General features: G+C 46.4%; 1 protein-coding gene across 9 annotated transcripts in view; it reads left to right on the top strand.

Moving 5' to 3' along the window:
- The window catches only part of LOC118508424 (ras-specific guanine nucleotide-releasing factor 2-like), a 54,309-nt gene extending 34,364 nt beyond the window's left edge, over window positions 1-19,945 (top strand). For 7 of the 9 annotated variants that reach the window (XM_036048198.1, XM_036048195.1, XM_036048196.1 and 4 more), the window contains 4 exons: window positions 1,803-2,000; window positions 2,078-2,523; window positions 13,801-14,345; window positions 14,427-15,969. In XM_036048198.1, coding sequence (XP_035904091.1) covers window positions 1,803-2,000; window positions 2,078-2,266 — 387 coding nt within the window. In that variant the 3' untranslated portion in view covers window positions 2,267-2,523; window positions 13,801-14,345; window positions 14,427-15,969. Of the gene's footprint in view, window positions 1-1,802; window positions 2,001-2,077; window positions 2,524-13,656; window positions 13,672-13,800; window positions 14,346-14,426; window positions 15,970-16,164 lie in introns of those variants that run through there. The other 2 variants (XM_036048199.1, XR_004905792.1) reach the window with 2 other exon arrangements.
- The last annotated feature ends 621 nt before the right edge of the window (window positions 19,946-20,566 follow it).

Here is a 20,566-nt window from a genome sequence, read left to right as displayed (position 1 = left end):
TAACGGTTTTTGGGGTTGGGAGTTTTCGCTCACTTTTCTCGCGCCAATGTAAAATCTTCGTGGCGCTTGGCTCACCGTGCCCCCAGCGTCTACAGGGGAAACACTTTACATGTTTCGCACCGGGATGAGCAAAAGGATAAGTTGACTTTCCATTAAAAATTATGAAAACAAAATCACCAAACGACACTGTGGCTACGTGTCTGTGTATGTGTATGGGTAAAAAGCTGGCGAAAGAGTTTTCCAAGAAGAATCTATAACTGGGACACACTCTCATCCGGGTGAATTATTTACCCACCGGAGAGGAAGTTAAATTGCTTTGTAAATTTGGTTGTCTAATCCCGAAGGGAGTGTGCGTGTGTGTTTGTGTGTGGATGGGCCGCATATTTTAGCCTCATTGTTGTTCTTTGGAAAATGCTTTGAATGTTGTTTAATAACTCATGTGCGATGTGTGTGTGTGTGTGTGTGTGTGAGTAAGTCGCTCGTCCAAAAGCTTTCTGTAAGCTTTAGCTGTGAATGGAAAATCCAAACAAGCATGAAAATGCCATTTTCCTTCCATCTCCATGCCCTTGTACGTATGTGTGGTGAAAAGTTTTCCATTTGTAATTTATTATCTTTCAATGACATCCAAATCGCCACTGCCTCAATACGCTTCAGTCCACTCCGCCCCCTCCCCTCCAACAGCCACCAGTTGCCCATCTCGGTTTTAAATGCGAATTATTTGCGAAACAATGAGTATTACTTCTCATTTCGTTTGGGCACTCGCTCGTAATTTCATCTTCCATCTTTGGGGCTGTTTCCATTGGAGCTGGAGGATTTACCACAGCATTCCAGCCCGTTGTATGTACACTGTTGGACCGTTTCCAGTAAATTTCGTTCGCCGCCTTGTTGACCGACCAGGCGCCTCCATTCGTTAGGCAAACACTAGCCGGCCTGCCTGATCATCGTCGTATTGTTCCGCACAACCAATTGTGTGCTATTGTTCTATTTGTTTTTATTATGATGAACTTTCACCACTCACGAGTCGGGCCCAAACCCAAGCGGGCGGAAATGCTAGCCAAGGCGGTTACGTTTCCGCCCCAAAATATTCGTTCTGCCGTCCGGAAGCACAGGGCAGAGGTCAGAAAGAAAAGTTCATCCAAGTGGCCAATAAAAATCACCACACCCTGTTTATCGCACTCGGTTTACGATTGCCCGTCGGTTTGGTGCAGGGTAGGCCGGGTTTGTTTTTTTTTTTTTAGTTTTTGCTTCTGGTTTGGTTTTGTTCCGCATACATTTCCGTGCTGTTTGCCGTACGTCGATGAATCGTATGGTCATAAAAATAAATACCCGGAACATCATACCATACCTACATACCTATTTGCTCAATTTATTTGCAAACGAAGCTCGATAGTATTTGCACTCGGCGTAATGCAATGACGAGTACCCGGACTCCTATTCTCCACATCCACAACTTCGCAGCCACAAACGGGGAAAGTTTCGTTATCCGGATCGCTTACTTGTGGCGCGCACAATGCATTCCCCATATTGCTATTTTATTGGCGTCCAAGAACGTAGAACGTAGCCTCCGTAGCCCGTGCATGCGACTGGTTCCGATGGGTCGTGTTTGATTTTATGGCTGCATTGTGCAAAATCTGTCACGAAAACTGTCTCATTGTTTGTGGAAACCCTATTTATCTCGCACATGACACATCTCCGGCCACAATCTACGTCCGTAGAGCAAGTTGTGCAACATCACGATATGATCCTGGGCAGTACTAACCGTGTGCGCCTTTTATTTGCTCTCACCACGCTGCTCCTGACAGATCAAATCGACAATCACTAAACTGCAGGCCGTGGTGTGCTCGGATGGAAGGTTTCGTGTGATGCGCGAAGCCCTGCACCGGTGCGATCCGCCCTGCATCCCGTACCTGGGCATGTATCTGACCGACCTGTCCTTCATCGAGGAGGGCACGCCGGACTTTACACCGGATGGATTGCTGAACTTTTCCAAAATGCGTATGGTAAGTAACGACGGGCGGATACGCGAGCGTAAAGGGCGTCCCCTAATCGGCCGACCGGTTGACGTATTTAATTGCAGATTGCCCACGTAATACGTGAGATACGCCACTTCCAACAGACGCCGTACAAAATTGATCACATACCGAAAGTTACATCCTACCTCCTGGATACATCGTTGCTGCTGGACGACGACGAATTGTACCACAAATCATTGCAGATCGAACCGAGAAGCTCGCGGCTCAGTGCACCGAATACGGCCAACGTTTAATCCTGCCAGGGCCTTCGACGAGCCGGCTGGCGTTCCCACACCCGTCCCAGGCGGTGCCCGGGGGGAGGCGAATGTGCTGCACCGGTCGACCCCGAGTGTGGCGCATTTTCCATCCCGCTTCCATCACCGTTAACTTCGCTCAATTTATGCACTCATTTTCCTGCCTGGCCATTTGGGCCGATTCTTATGAACGAACGTGTTGTTGCAGCCTCTGACGGATGAGCAGTAGACGCAGTGCATGCAGTTTGGTGGCTTTGGTGAGTACTCTCTTATGCATACTAAGTATTTAACTATTCCAAATCGTTTCAATTGTCACCGACTGTCAGTTCGCCTTACAAAGCCCTTCGGTGTCTTTGCTGTTGACCCTTAATCAGAATGAATCGGTACACAATTAATGCTGACAATCTGTACATGGAATGGTCTACCGGATCCAAATCTTCTGAAAAATTTTAATAATGATGAGAATTGCAACAAAAGCATAAATCCAGGCTTGATCTCGTAGAACTAGCTGGTGCCGTGTTGAACACACACTGTAGTAATAAATTCCATTTCCAAATAATTTCTTCATCTCCTTCGGGTCCGAGCTATGAGCTCAGATTATCTGCAATTGCCCATCCCGGACACCGAGGAGTTTGCTATCGCTGCAATAAATCTACGTCAATATCATTCGTCTACTCCCGCCTGTTTCCCTTTTGCCCCAGAGCTGGACTTTGGCGAACGGCATGAGCTAGCAGTTTGCATCAACTTCCAGGCACTGTTCAGGTATGTTGCGTACTGCCGAACCGAACCCCCAGGGGCACTGTTGCAGTGTGCATCCTCCCGGTTCGAAGTGATTCTGCATCGTTAGTTTGTTGGACGATGATGGATTTATTAGCGACCGGCGACCATGCTTCGGACACGCCATTGATGACCTTCACCGTCCGTCGGTCCGTCAGCTGCAAGAGGAGGTCAGCTCATTTGGCGAGTAAAGTATCTCCCGTTTAACGGGCGGTTGCTCGGAAGATTGATGTGCCTTTCCGGTGGCACAATCTTCGGTCCGAAACTTACTAAACAGTGGGCTGATAGGGAAGTCGAAAACGGACCAGTGGCATCTCGAACCGTTCGTTCGCTTCCTGTGTCGAAAGGGCATGGTTGATTGCGCGTTGATTTATCCGGATGTGCCATCGCACATAGTCTCCCCGGCAGCAATGGGACGAGTAGCTTTTTCGTGTTACGTGTTGAAGATAACGCAGGCAATAGTCATATTCAAAATAGTTCTACTTGATGAGTTGTTTATGGCACATTTGTTACTGCAGCAAAACTTCTTCAATTTCCGGCACCTTGGCTTGGACCGCTTAAAAGAAATGGAAAGTGGCAGCTTCCTTCCAACGATCGATCGAACCCTGCAAATATTTACAATCTTTTAAGCGGCAAAAGGTTGTCGTTAAACGCACGATAGAACACACCCAGCCCGTGTCATAAAAGATCAAGCTTTACGAGAGGACCATTCTTATCCTTGCGTGAAATCCGTTCGGTACGCTTACAAATGGAATTAATGTCGCAGGCAACCAGATGCCACATAGCGTCACATAGAATCACGGCTAAAAAGGACAATTATCGGCCTTCAACAGTGCCATAAAGTATGAGACATAAAGGGTCCCTTTCCCACCAACGAACCCTTTACTATCGTCGGCTTAAACAGGCAGGTGACGATGCTTTCCCGGGTGCTGTGATTCTGACTGTTTGGAGAGCGTCATTAGTTGCCTGTTTGCGTATTAATTATGTCACCGAGCATATGGAGATTTCTAGGGGTGGTAGGGGGTGTTGACCCGAACCCAAAACACCCCGTGCCGATTATGAAAATGTTTATGCTGTTTATAATATCTCTAATCTGCAAATATGTATACCCAGTGCCGGTGCGAATGGATGGGCATGGGATTTTTATTTGTGTAGTGGGCGTCGGCCGAATGCTAACGATCGTCTATCGTTGTAAAATTAAAATACCAAAGCATTCGGAAGGGTTGTTGAAAGGCCAGCCAGTGGATAACTCTTTAGACAGGAATTCACGTCCACCATTAAATTGGACGGTTCGTTCGCTATGAATTTTGTTAATATGGTAAGTATTATGCTTCGAGTCCAAAATCATCCGAAAGCACACAGCTAATGGACATAACATTAAATACATCATGAGGGTGGACATGTCCACCCCCTCGCTCGCTGAGTCCTATCGCACCTCAACCAGAAGCGGAAGCATAGTATTGTCTCGTGATAAAGGCGCCGAAAATCAATGTCCGTATATGTTGTATGGCATGTATTAAGTTGGCGCTCAATAACAACACGGACGGAACAACACGATTGGATAGCAGGAAACAAGATCTTTAAATTGGCTCCACCGAACATCGAACAGTGTTGCACTGGGGGGCTGGGGGCCTTACACACATTATTACATTTGCTTTTGTTGTGCGGGAGGAGTTTGTATGGGGCCCATGTAGTTAACCAAAATGCGGCAGTATTCCGATCCACTGCGTCCGCCCTGCCCAGTCCGTCTGTACACTCGAGCATAATCGAGGCCATGAAAGGATAGTTAGTGACCGGGACGACCATTGCTACTAACGCGAAATGGCGCCGAGTTGAAGCTGGTGGCTGCAGATCAACCCCCCCCCCCCCCCTGAGGGCAATGGTATTTCACTTTTGTTAGGTTAGAGCTACACATGTTGTACGATTTTACACCGGATTCGAGCAGGGCTGTACCGAGGATTATTCCTAGAAATTCCGGCCAGCCCCGGGACATGTATCCATTATGGTGCTTGCACAAACACGGTGGCAGCATGGCGGATATGTAGTCTAGTTTATTTCTAACGAGAAAATGGTGCTTATGGTTGCTTGCGTTGTGGTTTACCATGCACCCACCGACGGGCTCGAAACTATTTGGGGTTGGGAAACAAAAACTGACAAGCATTATATACGGCACCTCATTAGCTGGTTCGTGCACTTTAATCGCTTAATAAACGGACACATTGCAGCGAGAGGGCAACAAAAAACAGGGACAAATCATACCGCAGTTAGCTGTTTTCCAATAAATTTAACCCTGAAAAAAGGAAAATGCGCACAAACGAACGCAAAAGGATATAATTAGCTCCGAGTGGCAAAAGCACATCCCATCCGCATGTGCTCCTCCGTCGTTTCTGCGAAAACGAATTGAGACTGTTAAGAATAGCGCACAATTGTTCGGCATGTCGAAGCCGTGTCGGGGAGAAAAATGTCAAATTTTCCACTAAAGTGAACAAGCACCCCCGAACCACTCCGTGGCGCGTGACGCGTGCTTCACAGTGGAATTAGTTTAATGAAACTTTTCAAAATCTATTTCAAAACTTCTCCTTCAGCACTCGGCCTCGGTCGGCTGATATAGGGTTCATAAATTATTCCCCCGTTTCGTGCAGTCTTTCATTTTTATTGCAATAAAGGCAGCACATCCCGACGCCACTCATACAGCGCAGATTCAATCAGCTCGTCCCCGGGCAGTCGAGGTAGCGTAGCTGGTGCCGGCGCACGAACGAAAATGCATTCCTAATTTTCACTTAATGCTTGTGTAAAACACATCCGCCCCTGTTGTAGAACAACTTTCCTATTTAGTCGCACCATGCCTTTTTTTTTGGTGTTAGTGTGTGTGTGTGTGTATGTGTGTCCCTCAGTTGCAGAGCAACTTTTTCGGCTTCAATTTTTCAATGAAGCTTCTCGACTTTTTATCATTGTTTCAATGTTTCCCCAACTCGAGCGCGTGGCGTGAGTCCCCGATGGGCGTCCGCATCACCATCCATGTTGGTAGATTGTGTGCTAGTGTCAAATTCATAAATTATCGGAGATGGGTTCTTCGTTCTTAGCAAACGTCAGCTCATTCATTCAACCACTTGCTGCGGTAGTTGAGCGAAAGCGAGAATGGGAACCACACACCGGTAACCGAGCCTGCCACCACTATTGGCGTACTCAATGCGTACAAGATACGAGCTTCCGGCACTGGTGTCCTGGTGTCCTGGTGGCCTGGTCGACATTATACAGAGACATAAATTATAGTTGGGGTTTTTCCTATAATCGTTTTTACATGTGCACCGGCAGCACTGGCAAGCTTATACGAACGGACGCGCAAAAACCTACTCCGAATAACTTGAGACAATGAATCCTGCACCCGGCCCGGGCAGGCCTCTGCCCGGACTGTGGCTGGTGACGGTCCATCGCCGGGTCTACAGGCTGCCGTTGCAGATTGCATCGCTGGAGCGCAACACATACACAGAGCGAAGTACTTTTCGGGTTTTGATGGCATCGAGCTCACTAAACTTTATAACAACCTTATTTATGATCCTTGCGCTTCGGTCCTGTAACGACCGGCCGGTTGTGCCGGTTTCAGCGACGGACCGACGACGGCCCCGGACGGACGGCTAGACGGTGGCAGGTGGCTTTTTTGTGTGAGCCGGAGAGATGGAGCAGAATGACGGCGATTGCGACAACGATGATGCGCTGCCGCTTCCTTGACTGAGAAGAGCCACCGTGGCACGATGCTTGCCAAAGAAAAAGATGAAAGCTTTTCGGGCCGCGCTGGTGCGCTAGCGCTCCGGTGCTCGAAGAAAGCAGCAGAAAAGCTTTTAAAACAGAAATAAAACCGTCCGTTGTCGGCCTGCCTGCCTGCCTGCCAGCCTGTCTGCCATTGCCGTTACACAGATGGGGAGGATATGCAGCTGGAAATTAAAGCTGGCAGATTTTTCACATTGGCAGCAAGGGCTTTCGTACAGCTTACTAATGTGTGCGCTGCTGTGGCATGTCCCCTATCCGTGTGTGTGTGTGTGTGAGTGTTTTTTTTACATATCTTCCTTTCATCTGTAAAATTGCTTTAGTAGCAGAAATTGTTTTGTATGTGTGTGTTTTCCGTTTCTCCTTAGTTTTACCTGCCTTTGCTCGCTTCAACACCAGGAGGAGTGTTATCGAATTTCTACACCCAATGGCACGTATGCTGCTGCAGCATCCCGTCCTTGTTGAGCGTTTTTGGGTTCCTTTATAGTGGCTCCCGCCTTAGCACAGCCATCGTTTATTTCAATATGGAGAACAATTTACGAGCGACTCTGGAAAGTGCGGAGAAAAAATTGCACCGTTTATACGGTTCTATGCTGTTTGCCGTGCGTTCCCGTCGATTTCTTTCTCGGTTTGGGGGAAGTTTTCCACTTTTTGCGTTGCTCCGAAAGCACAAAGAAATTTTACCTTTGTCCAACTATGGCGGCGCAGGGCGGTTCTGTTTTTGGCGGAAAAGTTCGACTTTGCTGTGCCTTGCGTCCAACTACAAAGGCTTTGATTAAGGGTTGATTGCAATGGATATTCCCAATTAGAAGGTTATATTCGTTTTCAAAAACGAAACAAAAAAAAGGAGATGACATTATATTTCTGCTGCCGGCAGCAATTGGCGACTTTGACTGCATGTATTTGCAGTATTTGCTTTTGATGCTGTTAATAATTCGTGAAAAGTCGATATCGACCACGGTCTCAAGGCATCGTTATACCAACGCTTTCCAACTCAGAACAATCTCCAAGACACTCCACAGACAGACGTAATGAATTCGCCCGAAACTGGAACACGAGCCAGACAAATCACATCCAAGCGACGGTGCTTCGTTATTGTCCAACGCCCCGAGCTTTCTTAGTTCTTAAAACTCCGTCCATAGTGGAGAAAGTCGCCTAATCCTTGGACCCCTCACTCCTGCCGGGGGTCGTGTGGGGAGCAAGTTTAGTGTAAGATTTCTTTTCAACTCACACAACACACACTCACGCATTCCGAAGATGGTGCTTGGCAGACGCGCTTTCACATGTATTAGATTTTATGTTCCAATTCAATTAGGAGCCTTATCGGCCGGCTGCCGGAGATCCGAGTGGTCCGAGGGAGTGTTCTTTTGTGGTCAGCAGCTAAAACACACACAGCAAATTGCTTAAAGATTGAGCAATATAATTCTTTTTAGTGGGTCAGCTTGCGGTTGGTATTATAGGGCCGTGCTTGAACGGAGCTTTGCAGAATTTATGAGAAAGACACTCAAAGAAAAGACTTATGTTCTTGAGCAACGGTCGGTTTTGAAGGCTAATTCGGAAAGGACTCGTCACTTGAGGCACACATAATAGTCGCCGGAGGGTGTCACAACTGCGATTGAAGTTCATCGCTCTTTGTGCACCGATCTGATAAACGCGCCAGGGATTTTATCGATTGATAATTGAAATCTTAATATGTCCTACCACGGGGTGATAAATGTGCCTTTAACCTTCACGATCGTTCAGGGTGTGTAACCCGAACATTAGTCTCATAATCATTTAGTAGATCATAAAGCTGTCGCCAGCGCTGTCCAACGCAGGAAGGAGCTTCCGCCACTAATCTGCTCCGATACAGGCTAAATTGAATCTCCCGAGCTATTCTATCACTGGCGACTGGTTAATTTCTCCTGTCGATGCACGGGTTTATCGGTATTAACGTGTCTGCATGCTGGACGGCGGGACGGGCGATGATTATAATCTTACCCAGCAAACCAATCATTCCCGTGGCCGTTCGCCAAAGCGCAGGTGGCTACAGACGGCGACGACGACGCTAGGAGCTAGTTGATTCGTCTCGGGGCAAGACTTATCATTTCGCCCCATTGGCTGATTATCGGGTCGCACACGGCACCAATGGACGGAGACGGGGCCCGAGGTCAATCGATGATCCGAAAGCCCAAAATCCATCCCATCACTGCCATTACCAAAGTTGATGATGGAGTCGCTTTTTCCTTTCCAGCAATCTCATCGATAGCGCTCAACGACGGCCAAACCGTGTGCGTTACTCTGTTTGCTTGTTAGCAAACAATCACATAATTAGTGGCTCGAGGATGTTTACCGGTTTATTCGCTTCATATCACAGCAATTCACACCCGCTTTTGGACGGTGGTCCGAACGAAGGAGCCGGGTCTCCACGATCCTGCCTGACTGATAGCCATAATCAGCGACCATAATCCTGCGCTGCCAGCAGTTGCCGATGGTCTGGAAGAAGTCTTGCCATTGTGTTGTTGCCGAAGCAATGGACTGTTCACGATCGGACCCGGACTGCTTTCCCGGTCCCATTGGAAATCGATTCTGTTTGAACGATGATTAGGATTAACCAAGCGACCCTAATGTGGATAGGCGTAAAGATGTGCAAGGGCAGTGAAAAATTAGCTCATATGCGACACACATCGCTCGTATGGTCGGGTGCGCGAAGTGGAAGAAATGAGCCCCGATAGGGCGATGCAAACGATGCAAACAAAGGTTTATGCTGGTTTCAGGTGGTACAGAGACGGAGCACATATTCATTAGGAATGGTGATTAAATGATGCAAAAGGGCTGCGGACGATAATATGGGTAATTATCGTTACTATTGTTTCTCTAAACGGGGACAATTGCAACGAACTGGTAGAATGGTGGAGGTGAGAGGTCTGTAACAAAACATTTTTTGATTAAACTAGTTATTTTTCTGCATTGAAGGAATCCATTACACGTAATTGATTATTGCTTTAGATCCAATTTCACAGCCCGCCAGATACAGTAGCAGATTCATAAAACGGCCCTAAAACTGTTGAAATCAACGTCGAGCCCTTTCAAATCATTTGCGTAGCTCGGCTAGTATTGGCCTGGTGGTTTCACCAAAAACACGGCTCCATGCTAGGCAGAGATACTGGATAGAACAGAGCAGATCAATTTGTACGCTGTTTTGTGCTCGAGGTTACGCGCTCCAAGACAAATTTCTTCCCTGCTTTGCATCTTCGATACCATCTTCGACCTTCGGGCCTTGATGATGCCAGTATGCTAAGGACAATTTGGAAATGCTTTCCCTATTTAAGAACAATTCGCATTCGGTGAAACATTCTGCATTAAATTCCTGCCCATTACGAAGCCTTCCGACCGATCCGACCAGAAACGGCAGCAGAGTAAACGGAGCGAGCCAAAGGGCCATGCAAATGGGTAGCGATAGCTTCGATTCTGCTCTGCCAACCCTTTACGGGGTGGCCCCCAACAATTGTTTCGACAGCAGCCCACCGCTTATCCGGAACAAGCTTTCTGCCCATCAGGATATTCGTATCTGCCACGTTGTTTAAAGTGTGCCGTATGCCAGCGCCAACAAACCCCAGAACGGATTCATTTAAACGGAATAAACCCAACCGAACCACTTTTAAAGCGTAGCTTTGGGGCTGTGGTTGGTGGATGGGGGACACAACACATTTAAAAAGCACCGACTTTCGTGTGTCTTCCGTTTCCGGATAGTCACGGTAGACAGAAAAGTTCCCCGAACCAGATGGCTGGCGGTTGCTGAAGAATGTCGACCCCAGGAAAAGTACGTGACACCTTTCAGAGATATCGTCTGGCTGCTGTCGTGTATCTGGCGCGGTATATTATCGCAACCCGGAAAACTGCGGAAATTCAGCCGTGTTTCTGTGCCTGTGTGTGAGTGTGTGCGTGAAGGGTAAACGAAATCAAAATATTTAAATTGTCACTGGAAATGAAGAGGAAAAATTTAATCTCATCGCATTCGTGGCACTGCCTTCCGCGCCGTTTGGCAGCGATGCGTACCCATTTCACACCGTGTTTTATTCGATAACAACAGCAATGGCTCCTTCCCGGCGTTCCTTCGTTCGTTCGTTCAAATATTTTGATTGTTATTTATGGCGTAGAACGGTGGTGGAGCAACGTTTTATAGGCCATTTCTTGCCGCTTGGCTCATCTGCTGAGGCGTAGGCTCACAGCAAACGGTAGTAAGCCGTAAGAGATGGACAAGCTTAGGGCAGGTGCCGAGGCACAGAGTCCCGAACTTTTGCGAGCATACACCCGCCAAGCTGGAACCGTGTGTCAGGAGTCAACAAGAGCAAACAAGGATAGTTAAGCGTATCCGGGTGCCATTATGCCTGCAGGTAGCGATCCTGCCAGCCCGAGCATGCAGAATGAAGATTTCATTTACGTTATTTGCTTTGGTGGAAAGTTCCATTGTACAACAGCTTCCAGTGCCAATTCCGCGTACACTCCCACAACTATCCTCCAACCCGGTTTGTCCGTGCGCGTCCTGCCGGCAAAGTAATTTGTAACGTCTTGTAAACCAACCTTGAAGGGTAGGAACAAGTGAGCAGGAAGGGCTGCAAATAAGCAAATGCAGCAAGAAATGACCATTTCCAGGCGTAAAACAAAGGATCCTTTCGGGGCGGCAGGTACTGGTTGTTGATAATTGAGTTTCAGATAGAACCTTTAAGCGGGGTTGTTACTGTAACACGGTCCATGCACGCGAGAACGACCCTGGTAAAACTTAGAAACGTGTTATACTGTTTTCGGTTTGGTTTTGCGAGAAGGTAAGCCATACATGGTTGATTTAACCTCGGCATGAAGTTGAATTGGCGGCAATTATCGTACACTTTTCGACGTTTTATCTTACTAAAATATTCATGGTCGATAATATCTGGGTACAGATATCCCCCATCTTGTGCCTTTTGATTGCTGGGTTTCCTCGCACAGCTACCAGACCTTGGCGTTTACGCTTGTGGCAAAACTTGTCCCACAATAATAGCAAGCACGTAAGATTTAAACCCTTTTCTGTTCCTATCTGCCGTATCTGATTCTGCAATGGCTGGGCGTGTGTACCTCGCATCGACATGGAACATCGTAAGCTATTACCCGGCGTAGGTAATTTAAAGTGCTTTAAAAGAAATTCCCTACCCTTTTTCGCTGCACGTACACACGTCCGGTGCCGAATGTGCCACAAGGGCCATCGTAGAAAGTGGCAAACTTTTCCCCCGAAAGCGTCGTTTATGTCGCTCTCAGCCGGTTCTGCAGTACATTATCCGTATTCGACAAATTGCCAACCACATAAAGCGTAGCTACCCGGCGTAAAAGTCGTAAAATTGCATTCGCGCTCTACCTGAGGCCATTCTCCGGATGCAGCTAGCGATGGCAATCTTGCCGGCAAGTAAGCTCAGGTACACAAAGGTACCACCCCAAAGCACAAGGGGTGCACAAGTTTAAGTTAGAAGAGAACCATAAAAGTAACGAATGTTTCAATACATGATTTTATCGATCTGCTTTGGCACAAACGGCCTTGGTCATCTGCTTGTACGCCAAACTATTCTCGTTGGACTAGTTTCACAAACCCTTATGAACTAATATGAGAAACAATTTGCACCGAAATCAAGGTCAGGCGTTCGCGAATTGAACTAAATACATCAGGTAAAACGGCACAATTACCTGTACATGTGTGCTGTTCAACAGGATTGAACATGTGAACATGGAGAAATTCAAGTTTCTTCAGCCTTCCAGACGATTGCCGTTAGCCTGCCGAGAATATTCCGGAAAATTTTAAGTTGTCCATCGATGTGCACGCGTGCGAGAATGTTTCAGCGAAGAAAAGTGTATGTGAGCGTGCGTGTGTGCGCTAATGGTCAAAACAACACGCAGCGGCATTTCAGCAGAACAGATGTTGAGAAAGAAAATATTATCGGGAGTTATTTTTTCAAGCAAACTGACGCTTTCGTTCTGGATGCACCTTTCTGCATGCGATTGATTAATATTTAACTGCAAATACAATCGGAAATTATACTAATTTAAAGAGTGATAACAAATGACAAATTTATTTCATGGACGGTGAAAAGAAGATTTTCAAAAATAACCGCCGTTGCTTGACAAAAGCCGACCATTCGCATACTGGCTTGCTGAATCATGTCAATGACAAACGTGTTTTGCTGAAATGCCGGTACGAGTTGGTGTGCGTGAGAGATTCGCTTCGGAAGCCGAGCATCAAACACACACTGCGAACAACACCATCAATTTGCTTTCATCAAGGCACACACACACACAGCTCTACACGCGAGATAAAAATATCATGAAAATATTTTACTCTTCTATGCTCAAAAAATGTGCTTGCCTATGAAAAGTCTGCAAGATTGTCCTCGTTGCCAATTTTTACGGATGTTGAAACGTTTTTCCTAGATGGTCGGTTGAACTGTTTTGAATGATTTCTTTCCTAAATAATACAAAATGTTCTTCATAAAATCATCCCAAATACACTCCTTGGATGCCTAACCAAACTTTTGAAATTAACACTCTCGGATTAGCTTGGAACACAACGAATAGCGTTGATAGGCTTGAGTTGGATGTACTAAACAGTTTCCAGTACGACGGTGGATAAATCAAGTGCAAAACATCTTAACATGGCATCTTAGAACGGTTCTTCATAGAACTGGCCGATTTTTATAACAATAAAAGCATGTAAAAGAGCGGCAAAACGCCGGCGTCACAGCCAACGGTGGAACGCCGGTAGCGCGACAGTGTGTGTGTGTGCGCGTGTGTGAATGAGAGAGCATCGATTCAATAGATTTCACGCACACACACACCACCAACAACGAGATGGGCACAGCGTGAGTATTAAAACGCTCTCGCAGAATTGATTCCTATTAACTTTTTCTAAAATTAAACCGTGATGAAGTATTTTGAGGTTAAAAAAAGTATTTAAACGAAAGGTTTCCTGTTTTTCTATTTGAATTAAGACATAAAATTGAACCGTACCTGTGAGCGAAGCGGCTTCTCGACAAGTCGCGTTGTACGAGAGCGTGTGGTAGTGTGTGTGAAAGGCGTGCTGGTTGGCCCGAGAGTATAAAAACGGGTGTATGGTGTTGGGAGCGTTGGTACATTTTGGTTGACTGGCTTGGAGTGCGTACGTGGTGTGGTCGTGCTGTTCGATAGGAGGTGGCTGCAAGATGGCGTCAGCAGGCAGCAGCAGCAGCAGCAGTGGTGTTCAGTGAGTGCAGAAAATTGCAACTGATAGTGGACTGCTCACATTCTGCTGATACCACCGCGAATTAGTGCATGTAACGTGTACGAAATGTGTGCTGTGAGAACATGGGTGGCTGTGCGACGACCACGCTGTAATATCGCTGCAGTGCCACCGCTCGCACCGTGCGATTCCAACAGCGGCTTCCAAAATGGCGACCCCGTCGTAGGGCGTGTAACCTTCCGCGTGTCTGTCAGGGGCACGTGGTGATTTGGGCATTCACACCCAACGAAGTGCAGATCGCAGTCATCCTATATGGCAGTAAGTTTTCCAGTTCCGTAGATTGTAACGAGTACCGATGGTGGGATGAATTCTTATATTGTCCTTTTCTTCATTCTGCAGATGTTCCATGGGGGTGGCTGTGTGAGCTCCTCATTTCGGATGGGACACCTAACCTCACTTAGTGAGAAAAAATGTTCCGGTTCGGAAGTGGCGTCATCATTCTGGATGCAGTTTTTCTGACGGATTCATGGCGTTCTACCACCTTTCTTCGCTACGACGGTTGCCGACTACACGTAGTCGGTCAGGAACTGGCAGCCTTTCATCGAAAAGTCTTGCATCTTAAATCAACTCATCGAATGCTGTGTACCCGTGTCTGCTGCATCGTGGCGAAACGTGTGCTACGAATACGCACTGGTGCGTGTGTATGTGTGTGTGATTGGTGTCTGCGCATGCCCAGTAATGTCTCACGGATCGTCAACGGTATTACGTAGAGTGCGCGCGTGCTAGTGTGTGTATGCGGCATCACAGTAGAGAAAGTTGATGAGTGCAGTTTTGAGGTTTTTCGAATAAGGGTAGCGGTTGACTTTCAACCACTTAAATTTCTTTCAAAACTTACGTAAATTGCGATTGCTCTGATAGATCGTAACGAAACCGTTGTAACTGAAACAACAAACCATCAACCACTTAAATTTCTCAATATTTTCTATACCCTAAATTTTTGCGAACCTCTCATCAGATGTTCACATGATAATCTGAATTCGTGGTTTCTGATAGCCAATTACGCTCAATTTTAGACACGTTGTCTAACTCACAACGCAACTTCTCGTGATCATCTTACTCGCTTCGAGATTACAATATCGCTAGGAGTGCGGAAGTAATTATTACTACATTTTTGCGAACCTCTCATCAGATGTTCACATGATAATCTGAATTAATGGTTTCTGGTAGCCAATTACGCTCAATTTTTGACACGTTGTCTAACTCACAACGCAACTTCTCGTGATCATCTTACTCGCATCGAGATTACAATGTCGCTAGGAGTGCGGAAGTAATTATTTTTGTTCGAGTCATCATGAACTGAAGTAATTCGAATTGTCTGAATTAATTCGAGCGTTGTCGACACTTCTTAACGCATATAGAAATTGCAACTGAACCAACCACTTAAATTTCTTTCAAATTACTTTAAGCTTTCCCTTGATTGAAATTGATGATCTGATACAACAAAAAAACTCCCGTAAGTTCCCCTCTAACTGGTGGGCAACGTAACGATTGTAACAATGTGCTAGGTGTGATATTATCACTACGGAAATATTTTCTTGATGAAAAAGTATATTTATAAGTTATTACTCTACGGTATTCGCCGTGTTGACTCGCAGGTTGATAGAAGAAGCTTTCAGAGCCAGCTAATTGTAATTGCGAAAGGGAACCAGGAGCTTCGTTACAGTGCAGGTCTAGCCACTTGAGCTAGTAGATGCCACGATCAACTTCGCGGTCTTGGATGTTCCGGGTGACCAATCGATGACATAAGAAAAATAGTTGTTCACGATACATGCGAATAAACTTCTTGTAGTCAACCTGCGAAACTGTTGGTGGTTTTATCTCTTAATTAACCGTACGGCCGAACGCACAGGCCAGTGGCTTGAATAAATAACGATGACCTAAACGCTTAGTTGTACTGTTGTGATGAAAGGTGCCGAAAGAAAAACTTATCCTTCCGTCTCTAGGTCTTCAAGGCGTATGCCAGGCTCACTCGTGTCGGCCTAAATATTGGCTTCCCTTCCGGCGAGCATGGCATTCATCTCGAAAGTAACACGAGCATAATTCATAAATGGTCGTGTCTATTCTTTGCTATTTCCAGGAATAATTTCACCCGTCCAGTGTGAACCCGTGGTGGATGCTTGGAGTCGTCCTTACTGTACGTCTGGGAAGCAACGCCACGGTAACATGCGGTGCTTTCGGGATAAGATCGGGCCATGAATACACGCGCTTCGGAAAGGTATCGTAATTTCAATCCGCATTTTACTACGCTTAGGAAGGAAGAGGAGAAGATCCCTAGGAGTGGTGTGGTGTGATGCGGTTCGAAACCAAATCGAACCCGAAGTCATGCATCATCCGAACGGTGGAAGCATCAGCAGCAAATGCAAATATCAAGTTAATATACACAGAGCAGAGCTTTTGTCTTATGAGATTGATCGTGTGGGAGAAGGAGTAGCAGGGGGAGAAGAACGGGAGCTGTAAGTAACAAAACTTTCAAACGGAATCGAAGTACAAGATTTGGGTTTTGGGGGGCAGACACGAGGTCGCTTGTTGTGGCCCAACAACGACGATAATGAGATGATGCCCTTGTGTTACACGTGGGGTGTGAGTACTTATATTTATTGCGGAATTGACAAATCGACAAAAAACCCCTCTAGAACGAAGAAAAGCTTAGCAACAAACATATGATTAGGTCCACTTTCCCGGACTTTTCCTAGATAATACAGTAGCAACATAACAAACTATGACAGTTATGAACAACGCGTCCAGCAATTCCCTGCTGTCCGCTAGCTGCAGTTCTACAATTCTTGTGTATTAATAAATCCGATTTAACATGGCGCAATGAATACAAACGATTTCAACTCCCTCTGCCTTCACATTCAGCGGCCCTTTTTACCGATCTCTTGTTGCAACTTGTAGACGAGTGTCTTTGGAAGACGCGAAAGCCTGTGCATCATCAATATGAGCGCGCATTTTTCCCATTTTGAAGCTAGAAAACGCATAAATATGTAACAAGAAAAAACAAACTAATTTAACGTGAAGTCAGAACAAATCGTAATATATATATATAGGAAAAGAATAAAATGAGTGTAAGACAAACACGCACACAACACCGTTCTAGGAGGCAGGGTTGCCACCGAGTATCTTCCTGGCTAGACCAGATTTAACAAACCTGACGTGGAAAGTAGCCTAGGAGATATCTTGTAGGCTCCTGTGGCTTTGGAATTACCTTGCTTCGATTGGCAGAGGACAGCGCTTTAAAAGACTTTTTCTATGCATCGTCCACAATAGTTAAAAGTTCAACTATCGGATAGTTCCAGAGACTTTTTGGTGGATATCGGTAGCTCAGAGATGAACAATCTTTCCTTGCAATTGTAGGAATTCAAGGTTCCGGGTGAAACGATTACCAAGTAGGGACAGCGTGCCCAGCATAACCACTATTAGGATGCTCTGAGTGAGTTTACGGACGGATTTCCTTTGGACAGAGGAATTTCGCATGGTGAAGAACTTGTAAGGCAATCCTGTCCCCAGGACACACACATAAAGACACAATCACACACAGACACAAACTCACGGAGAAGAAGAAATTTAACATTAAAATATTAGCATTTATTCCGGTTATGCTGGTCATAACTTTTGTGCGTGTATCGATTAAACGGAAGTTGCGGAATCGTAGCCAAAGAGAGTGGTCTGAGTGGTAGTAGTGGATGTGTATAGTCGTTGTGTGTGTCTCCCGCCACCCCATACATCGACCCTTGAAGCCCGTAAAATTAAGAACAAAAGAAGGAAAAAAAACCAACCTGTCCTTCACCCTCCATCCCTGGCCCCACCTTCACCCAGTCCAATTCCCCATGATGATCTGTGTGGATGAATGTAGGCGTGGAAGAGACTCCACCGGTGGTGGTTGGGAGTACGAAGATTGATGAAACTATTCGGCGGCAGGAACGGGGATTCTATAGCGAGCTTTAGGCACCATTTGTTGGAAGGTTTATGCGCCCCGGTGTGTTCAGGGGAGAGGAAGCAGTTGGTGGAAGAGATTCTTTATTCAATCACTAATTAAAATCAATGTTACATATCTCCTGCCTCGTTCCCGCGGAGTTAGCGAAGGTCGGGCGGGTTGTGCGTCGGCAGAACGATAGCTTGCCCAGAGCGGCATAGTTCAGAACCTGCCCTTATCAGATCAGAAAGCCTCCCAGCAGTAACCGCCGTCGCCGTCTCATCAGACGGGTGAAAGTCTCATCAGACGGGGTCCAGGGTGAAAGTTCTGATAAACTATGCCCAAATTAACCAATCGCCAATCGGGCTTGTTTGCCCAGCGGCGTGCGGAGAACCAAGGCCCTCTACTAAATTAATTTGCCTAATGGAGTAGTAATCAAGAGATGGGGCAAAGGCTCCATAAGAGCCCCCAAGCTACTAGCGCCAACGATCGATCGATCGGATTTGTGGGTCGGCTACCGTTTTGCTGCGGATTGAAGATTTGTTTGACGCGACCGCGCCTGCTCTTTAACAAACTCCCACCGGGGAAATCAAATTGTGATGTATCTATTGCGAAGCGGTCAGTGGAGTGTGTGTGTGTGGGGAGTAGCGAATTCCGGCGGTCCCGAAAAACCAACTCCTTATCCGGAGATGGGAGTTTGGGGCAAGCTGGAGAAAGCCTGCCGGCGGATAGCAGAGCAGAAGATGGGCCAGGACCGCTTCGCACACACATTGTTTCGTCCCTAGACGTTGCCTCTCCACCTTGACTGATGATGGTTACTAGTTAATCTTACGTATTTATAGCAGCACTATGCATTCTCATTCAACTTTCCTATTTGTAAAACCGGGCCGCGACCGACGACGTTTCTTGACGCTCTTTATAATCAAGACACGTTGCTGACACGACAGGGGACGTAGAATGGTCAGGTCTCTAGTTAAGCTAACTGTTACTGTCCCGGTCTCTATTCGTTGGATCCTGCCGGAAAACCTTGTGGTTGTGGACGGGGACAAGATGGCGGATGTGGAGTGTGAAGCAAATAAGAAAAAGCAAAACAAAACAAACCCCTCAACAGACAGGCGTGTTTATATCGGTACCGAAAATTGAATCCTATGCAAATACAATCGTTCATACATATATTTGGAGTATATATCAAGAAAGTTTAATAATGTTTAATAGCTATTAAGATAAGCGCTAACCCGCAACCTCCACCACTGTGGCGTCAATCTCCTTCTGCTCCAAAATGCGTGTCAAGGATCCTGTGCGTTGGTGCGTTTATTAGGTGTGGATGTACCGTGTATGGATGTGTATGGATGTGTATGATGCGTGTGTTGGATGGTTGCGTACGTTTGTGTGTGCGATCGGGAAGCGAGAAGGACTTCTACATCAAACTGCTGATCAAACCAAGCGCAAATGCTGAGCAGGCATATCGTAAGTTCTTGGATTCCCAAATTTAGTTCCTCAACATTTGTTCAAAACTTATTTCAAGGAGGATTTAGTCCATAATGACGAGGTTCGTAGTTTTCGCGTATTATGGATCAGTTTGTAGACTTGCAGGCAGCTTCAGAAAGATTCACAGTTCCACAGATTTCTATTATTCAAATTACGCTTTTTTACACAATCAGCAAAGAAGCCTGAGAGGATACTAAAGCTAGGTAGCGTTAGCAGGCGCCCCGTTGCCAGGGTGACCGGAAGCGGATGTAAGCGAATGACACAATCCTGTACTAACTATCAGCTGAGCAACGTAGGCGATGGAGATGTGTGAAGCTCAAAATACCGACGCACATCCAGAGAGTAGTGGAACCCTTTAATGGAAAGGTGAAAATAAATCCTGTCCGAAGTGGAATTATTTGTGCAGTGTGTAGAGGTGCGAAGAAAATAGGAAAAGAGTCCGTGAGCAGAAAAAAAACTCGGCCGACTGGTGTCGTTGTGTGTTGAGTGATTTTCGAAGGAAAGAAAACGAATCTCGTTCGCTCGCGCTTTCGTACAGGTAAGTAAAATATGTTTTATTTCGTTGATTTAGGGCGTCCTTCCAGCCCAGCTGAGGGCGATTTACTTCACACTCTGATTTGGAACTTTTCGCGGAGTTCCTCTTGGGGCTTGAAGCATAAAAGCCTCCGTTGCTGAGCAGAAAGTTTTCGCGTTCCATTAACTGATTACGGCTAAGCTTCCTTCCTCTGAGCCTTACCGCCTAGGAAAGGAAGAACAAACAGTTTCGGGAAAGGTGACTTCTCTCCGTGCGATTCGGCACCGGACGGACGTTTAGGAATGTTTAATCTCTCTTCCATACGACAAAGCTGCACGTGCGGCGATGCGGCCTCCGAAAAGCTCCAACTGGCTAACAACACAGGCTCGAAACATAAAATTCCTGCCCAGTTTGTGGTCGGTTTTCGGAATCTTTTTAAACTCCGAGACTTCGGTCCGGGATGTCTGAGAGGAAACAGCAATTCCATATACGTGAGAACCGCGGCATCAATTTGGGTGCTGATGTTGACCCGTTTTTCGGCGCAGGTTGCTACGATGTGCTGCT

Source organism: Anopheles stephensi, chromosome 2 (genome assembly GCF_013141755.1).
Source record: "Anopheles stephensi strain Indian chromosome 2, UCI_ANSTEP_V1.0, whole genome shotgun sequence".
NCBI classification, from domain to species: domain Eukaryota; kingdom Metazoa; phylum Arthropoda; class Insecta; order Diptera; family Culicidae; genus Anopheles; species Anopheles stephensi.
Note: the sequence above shows the minus strand (reverse complement) of the source record. Positions and strands in the feature narration are given on the sequence as shown.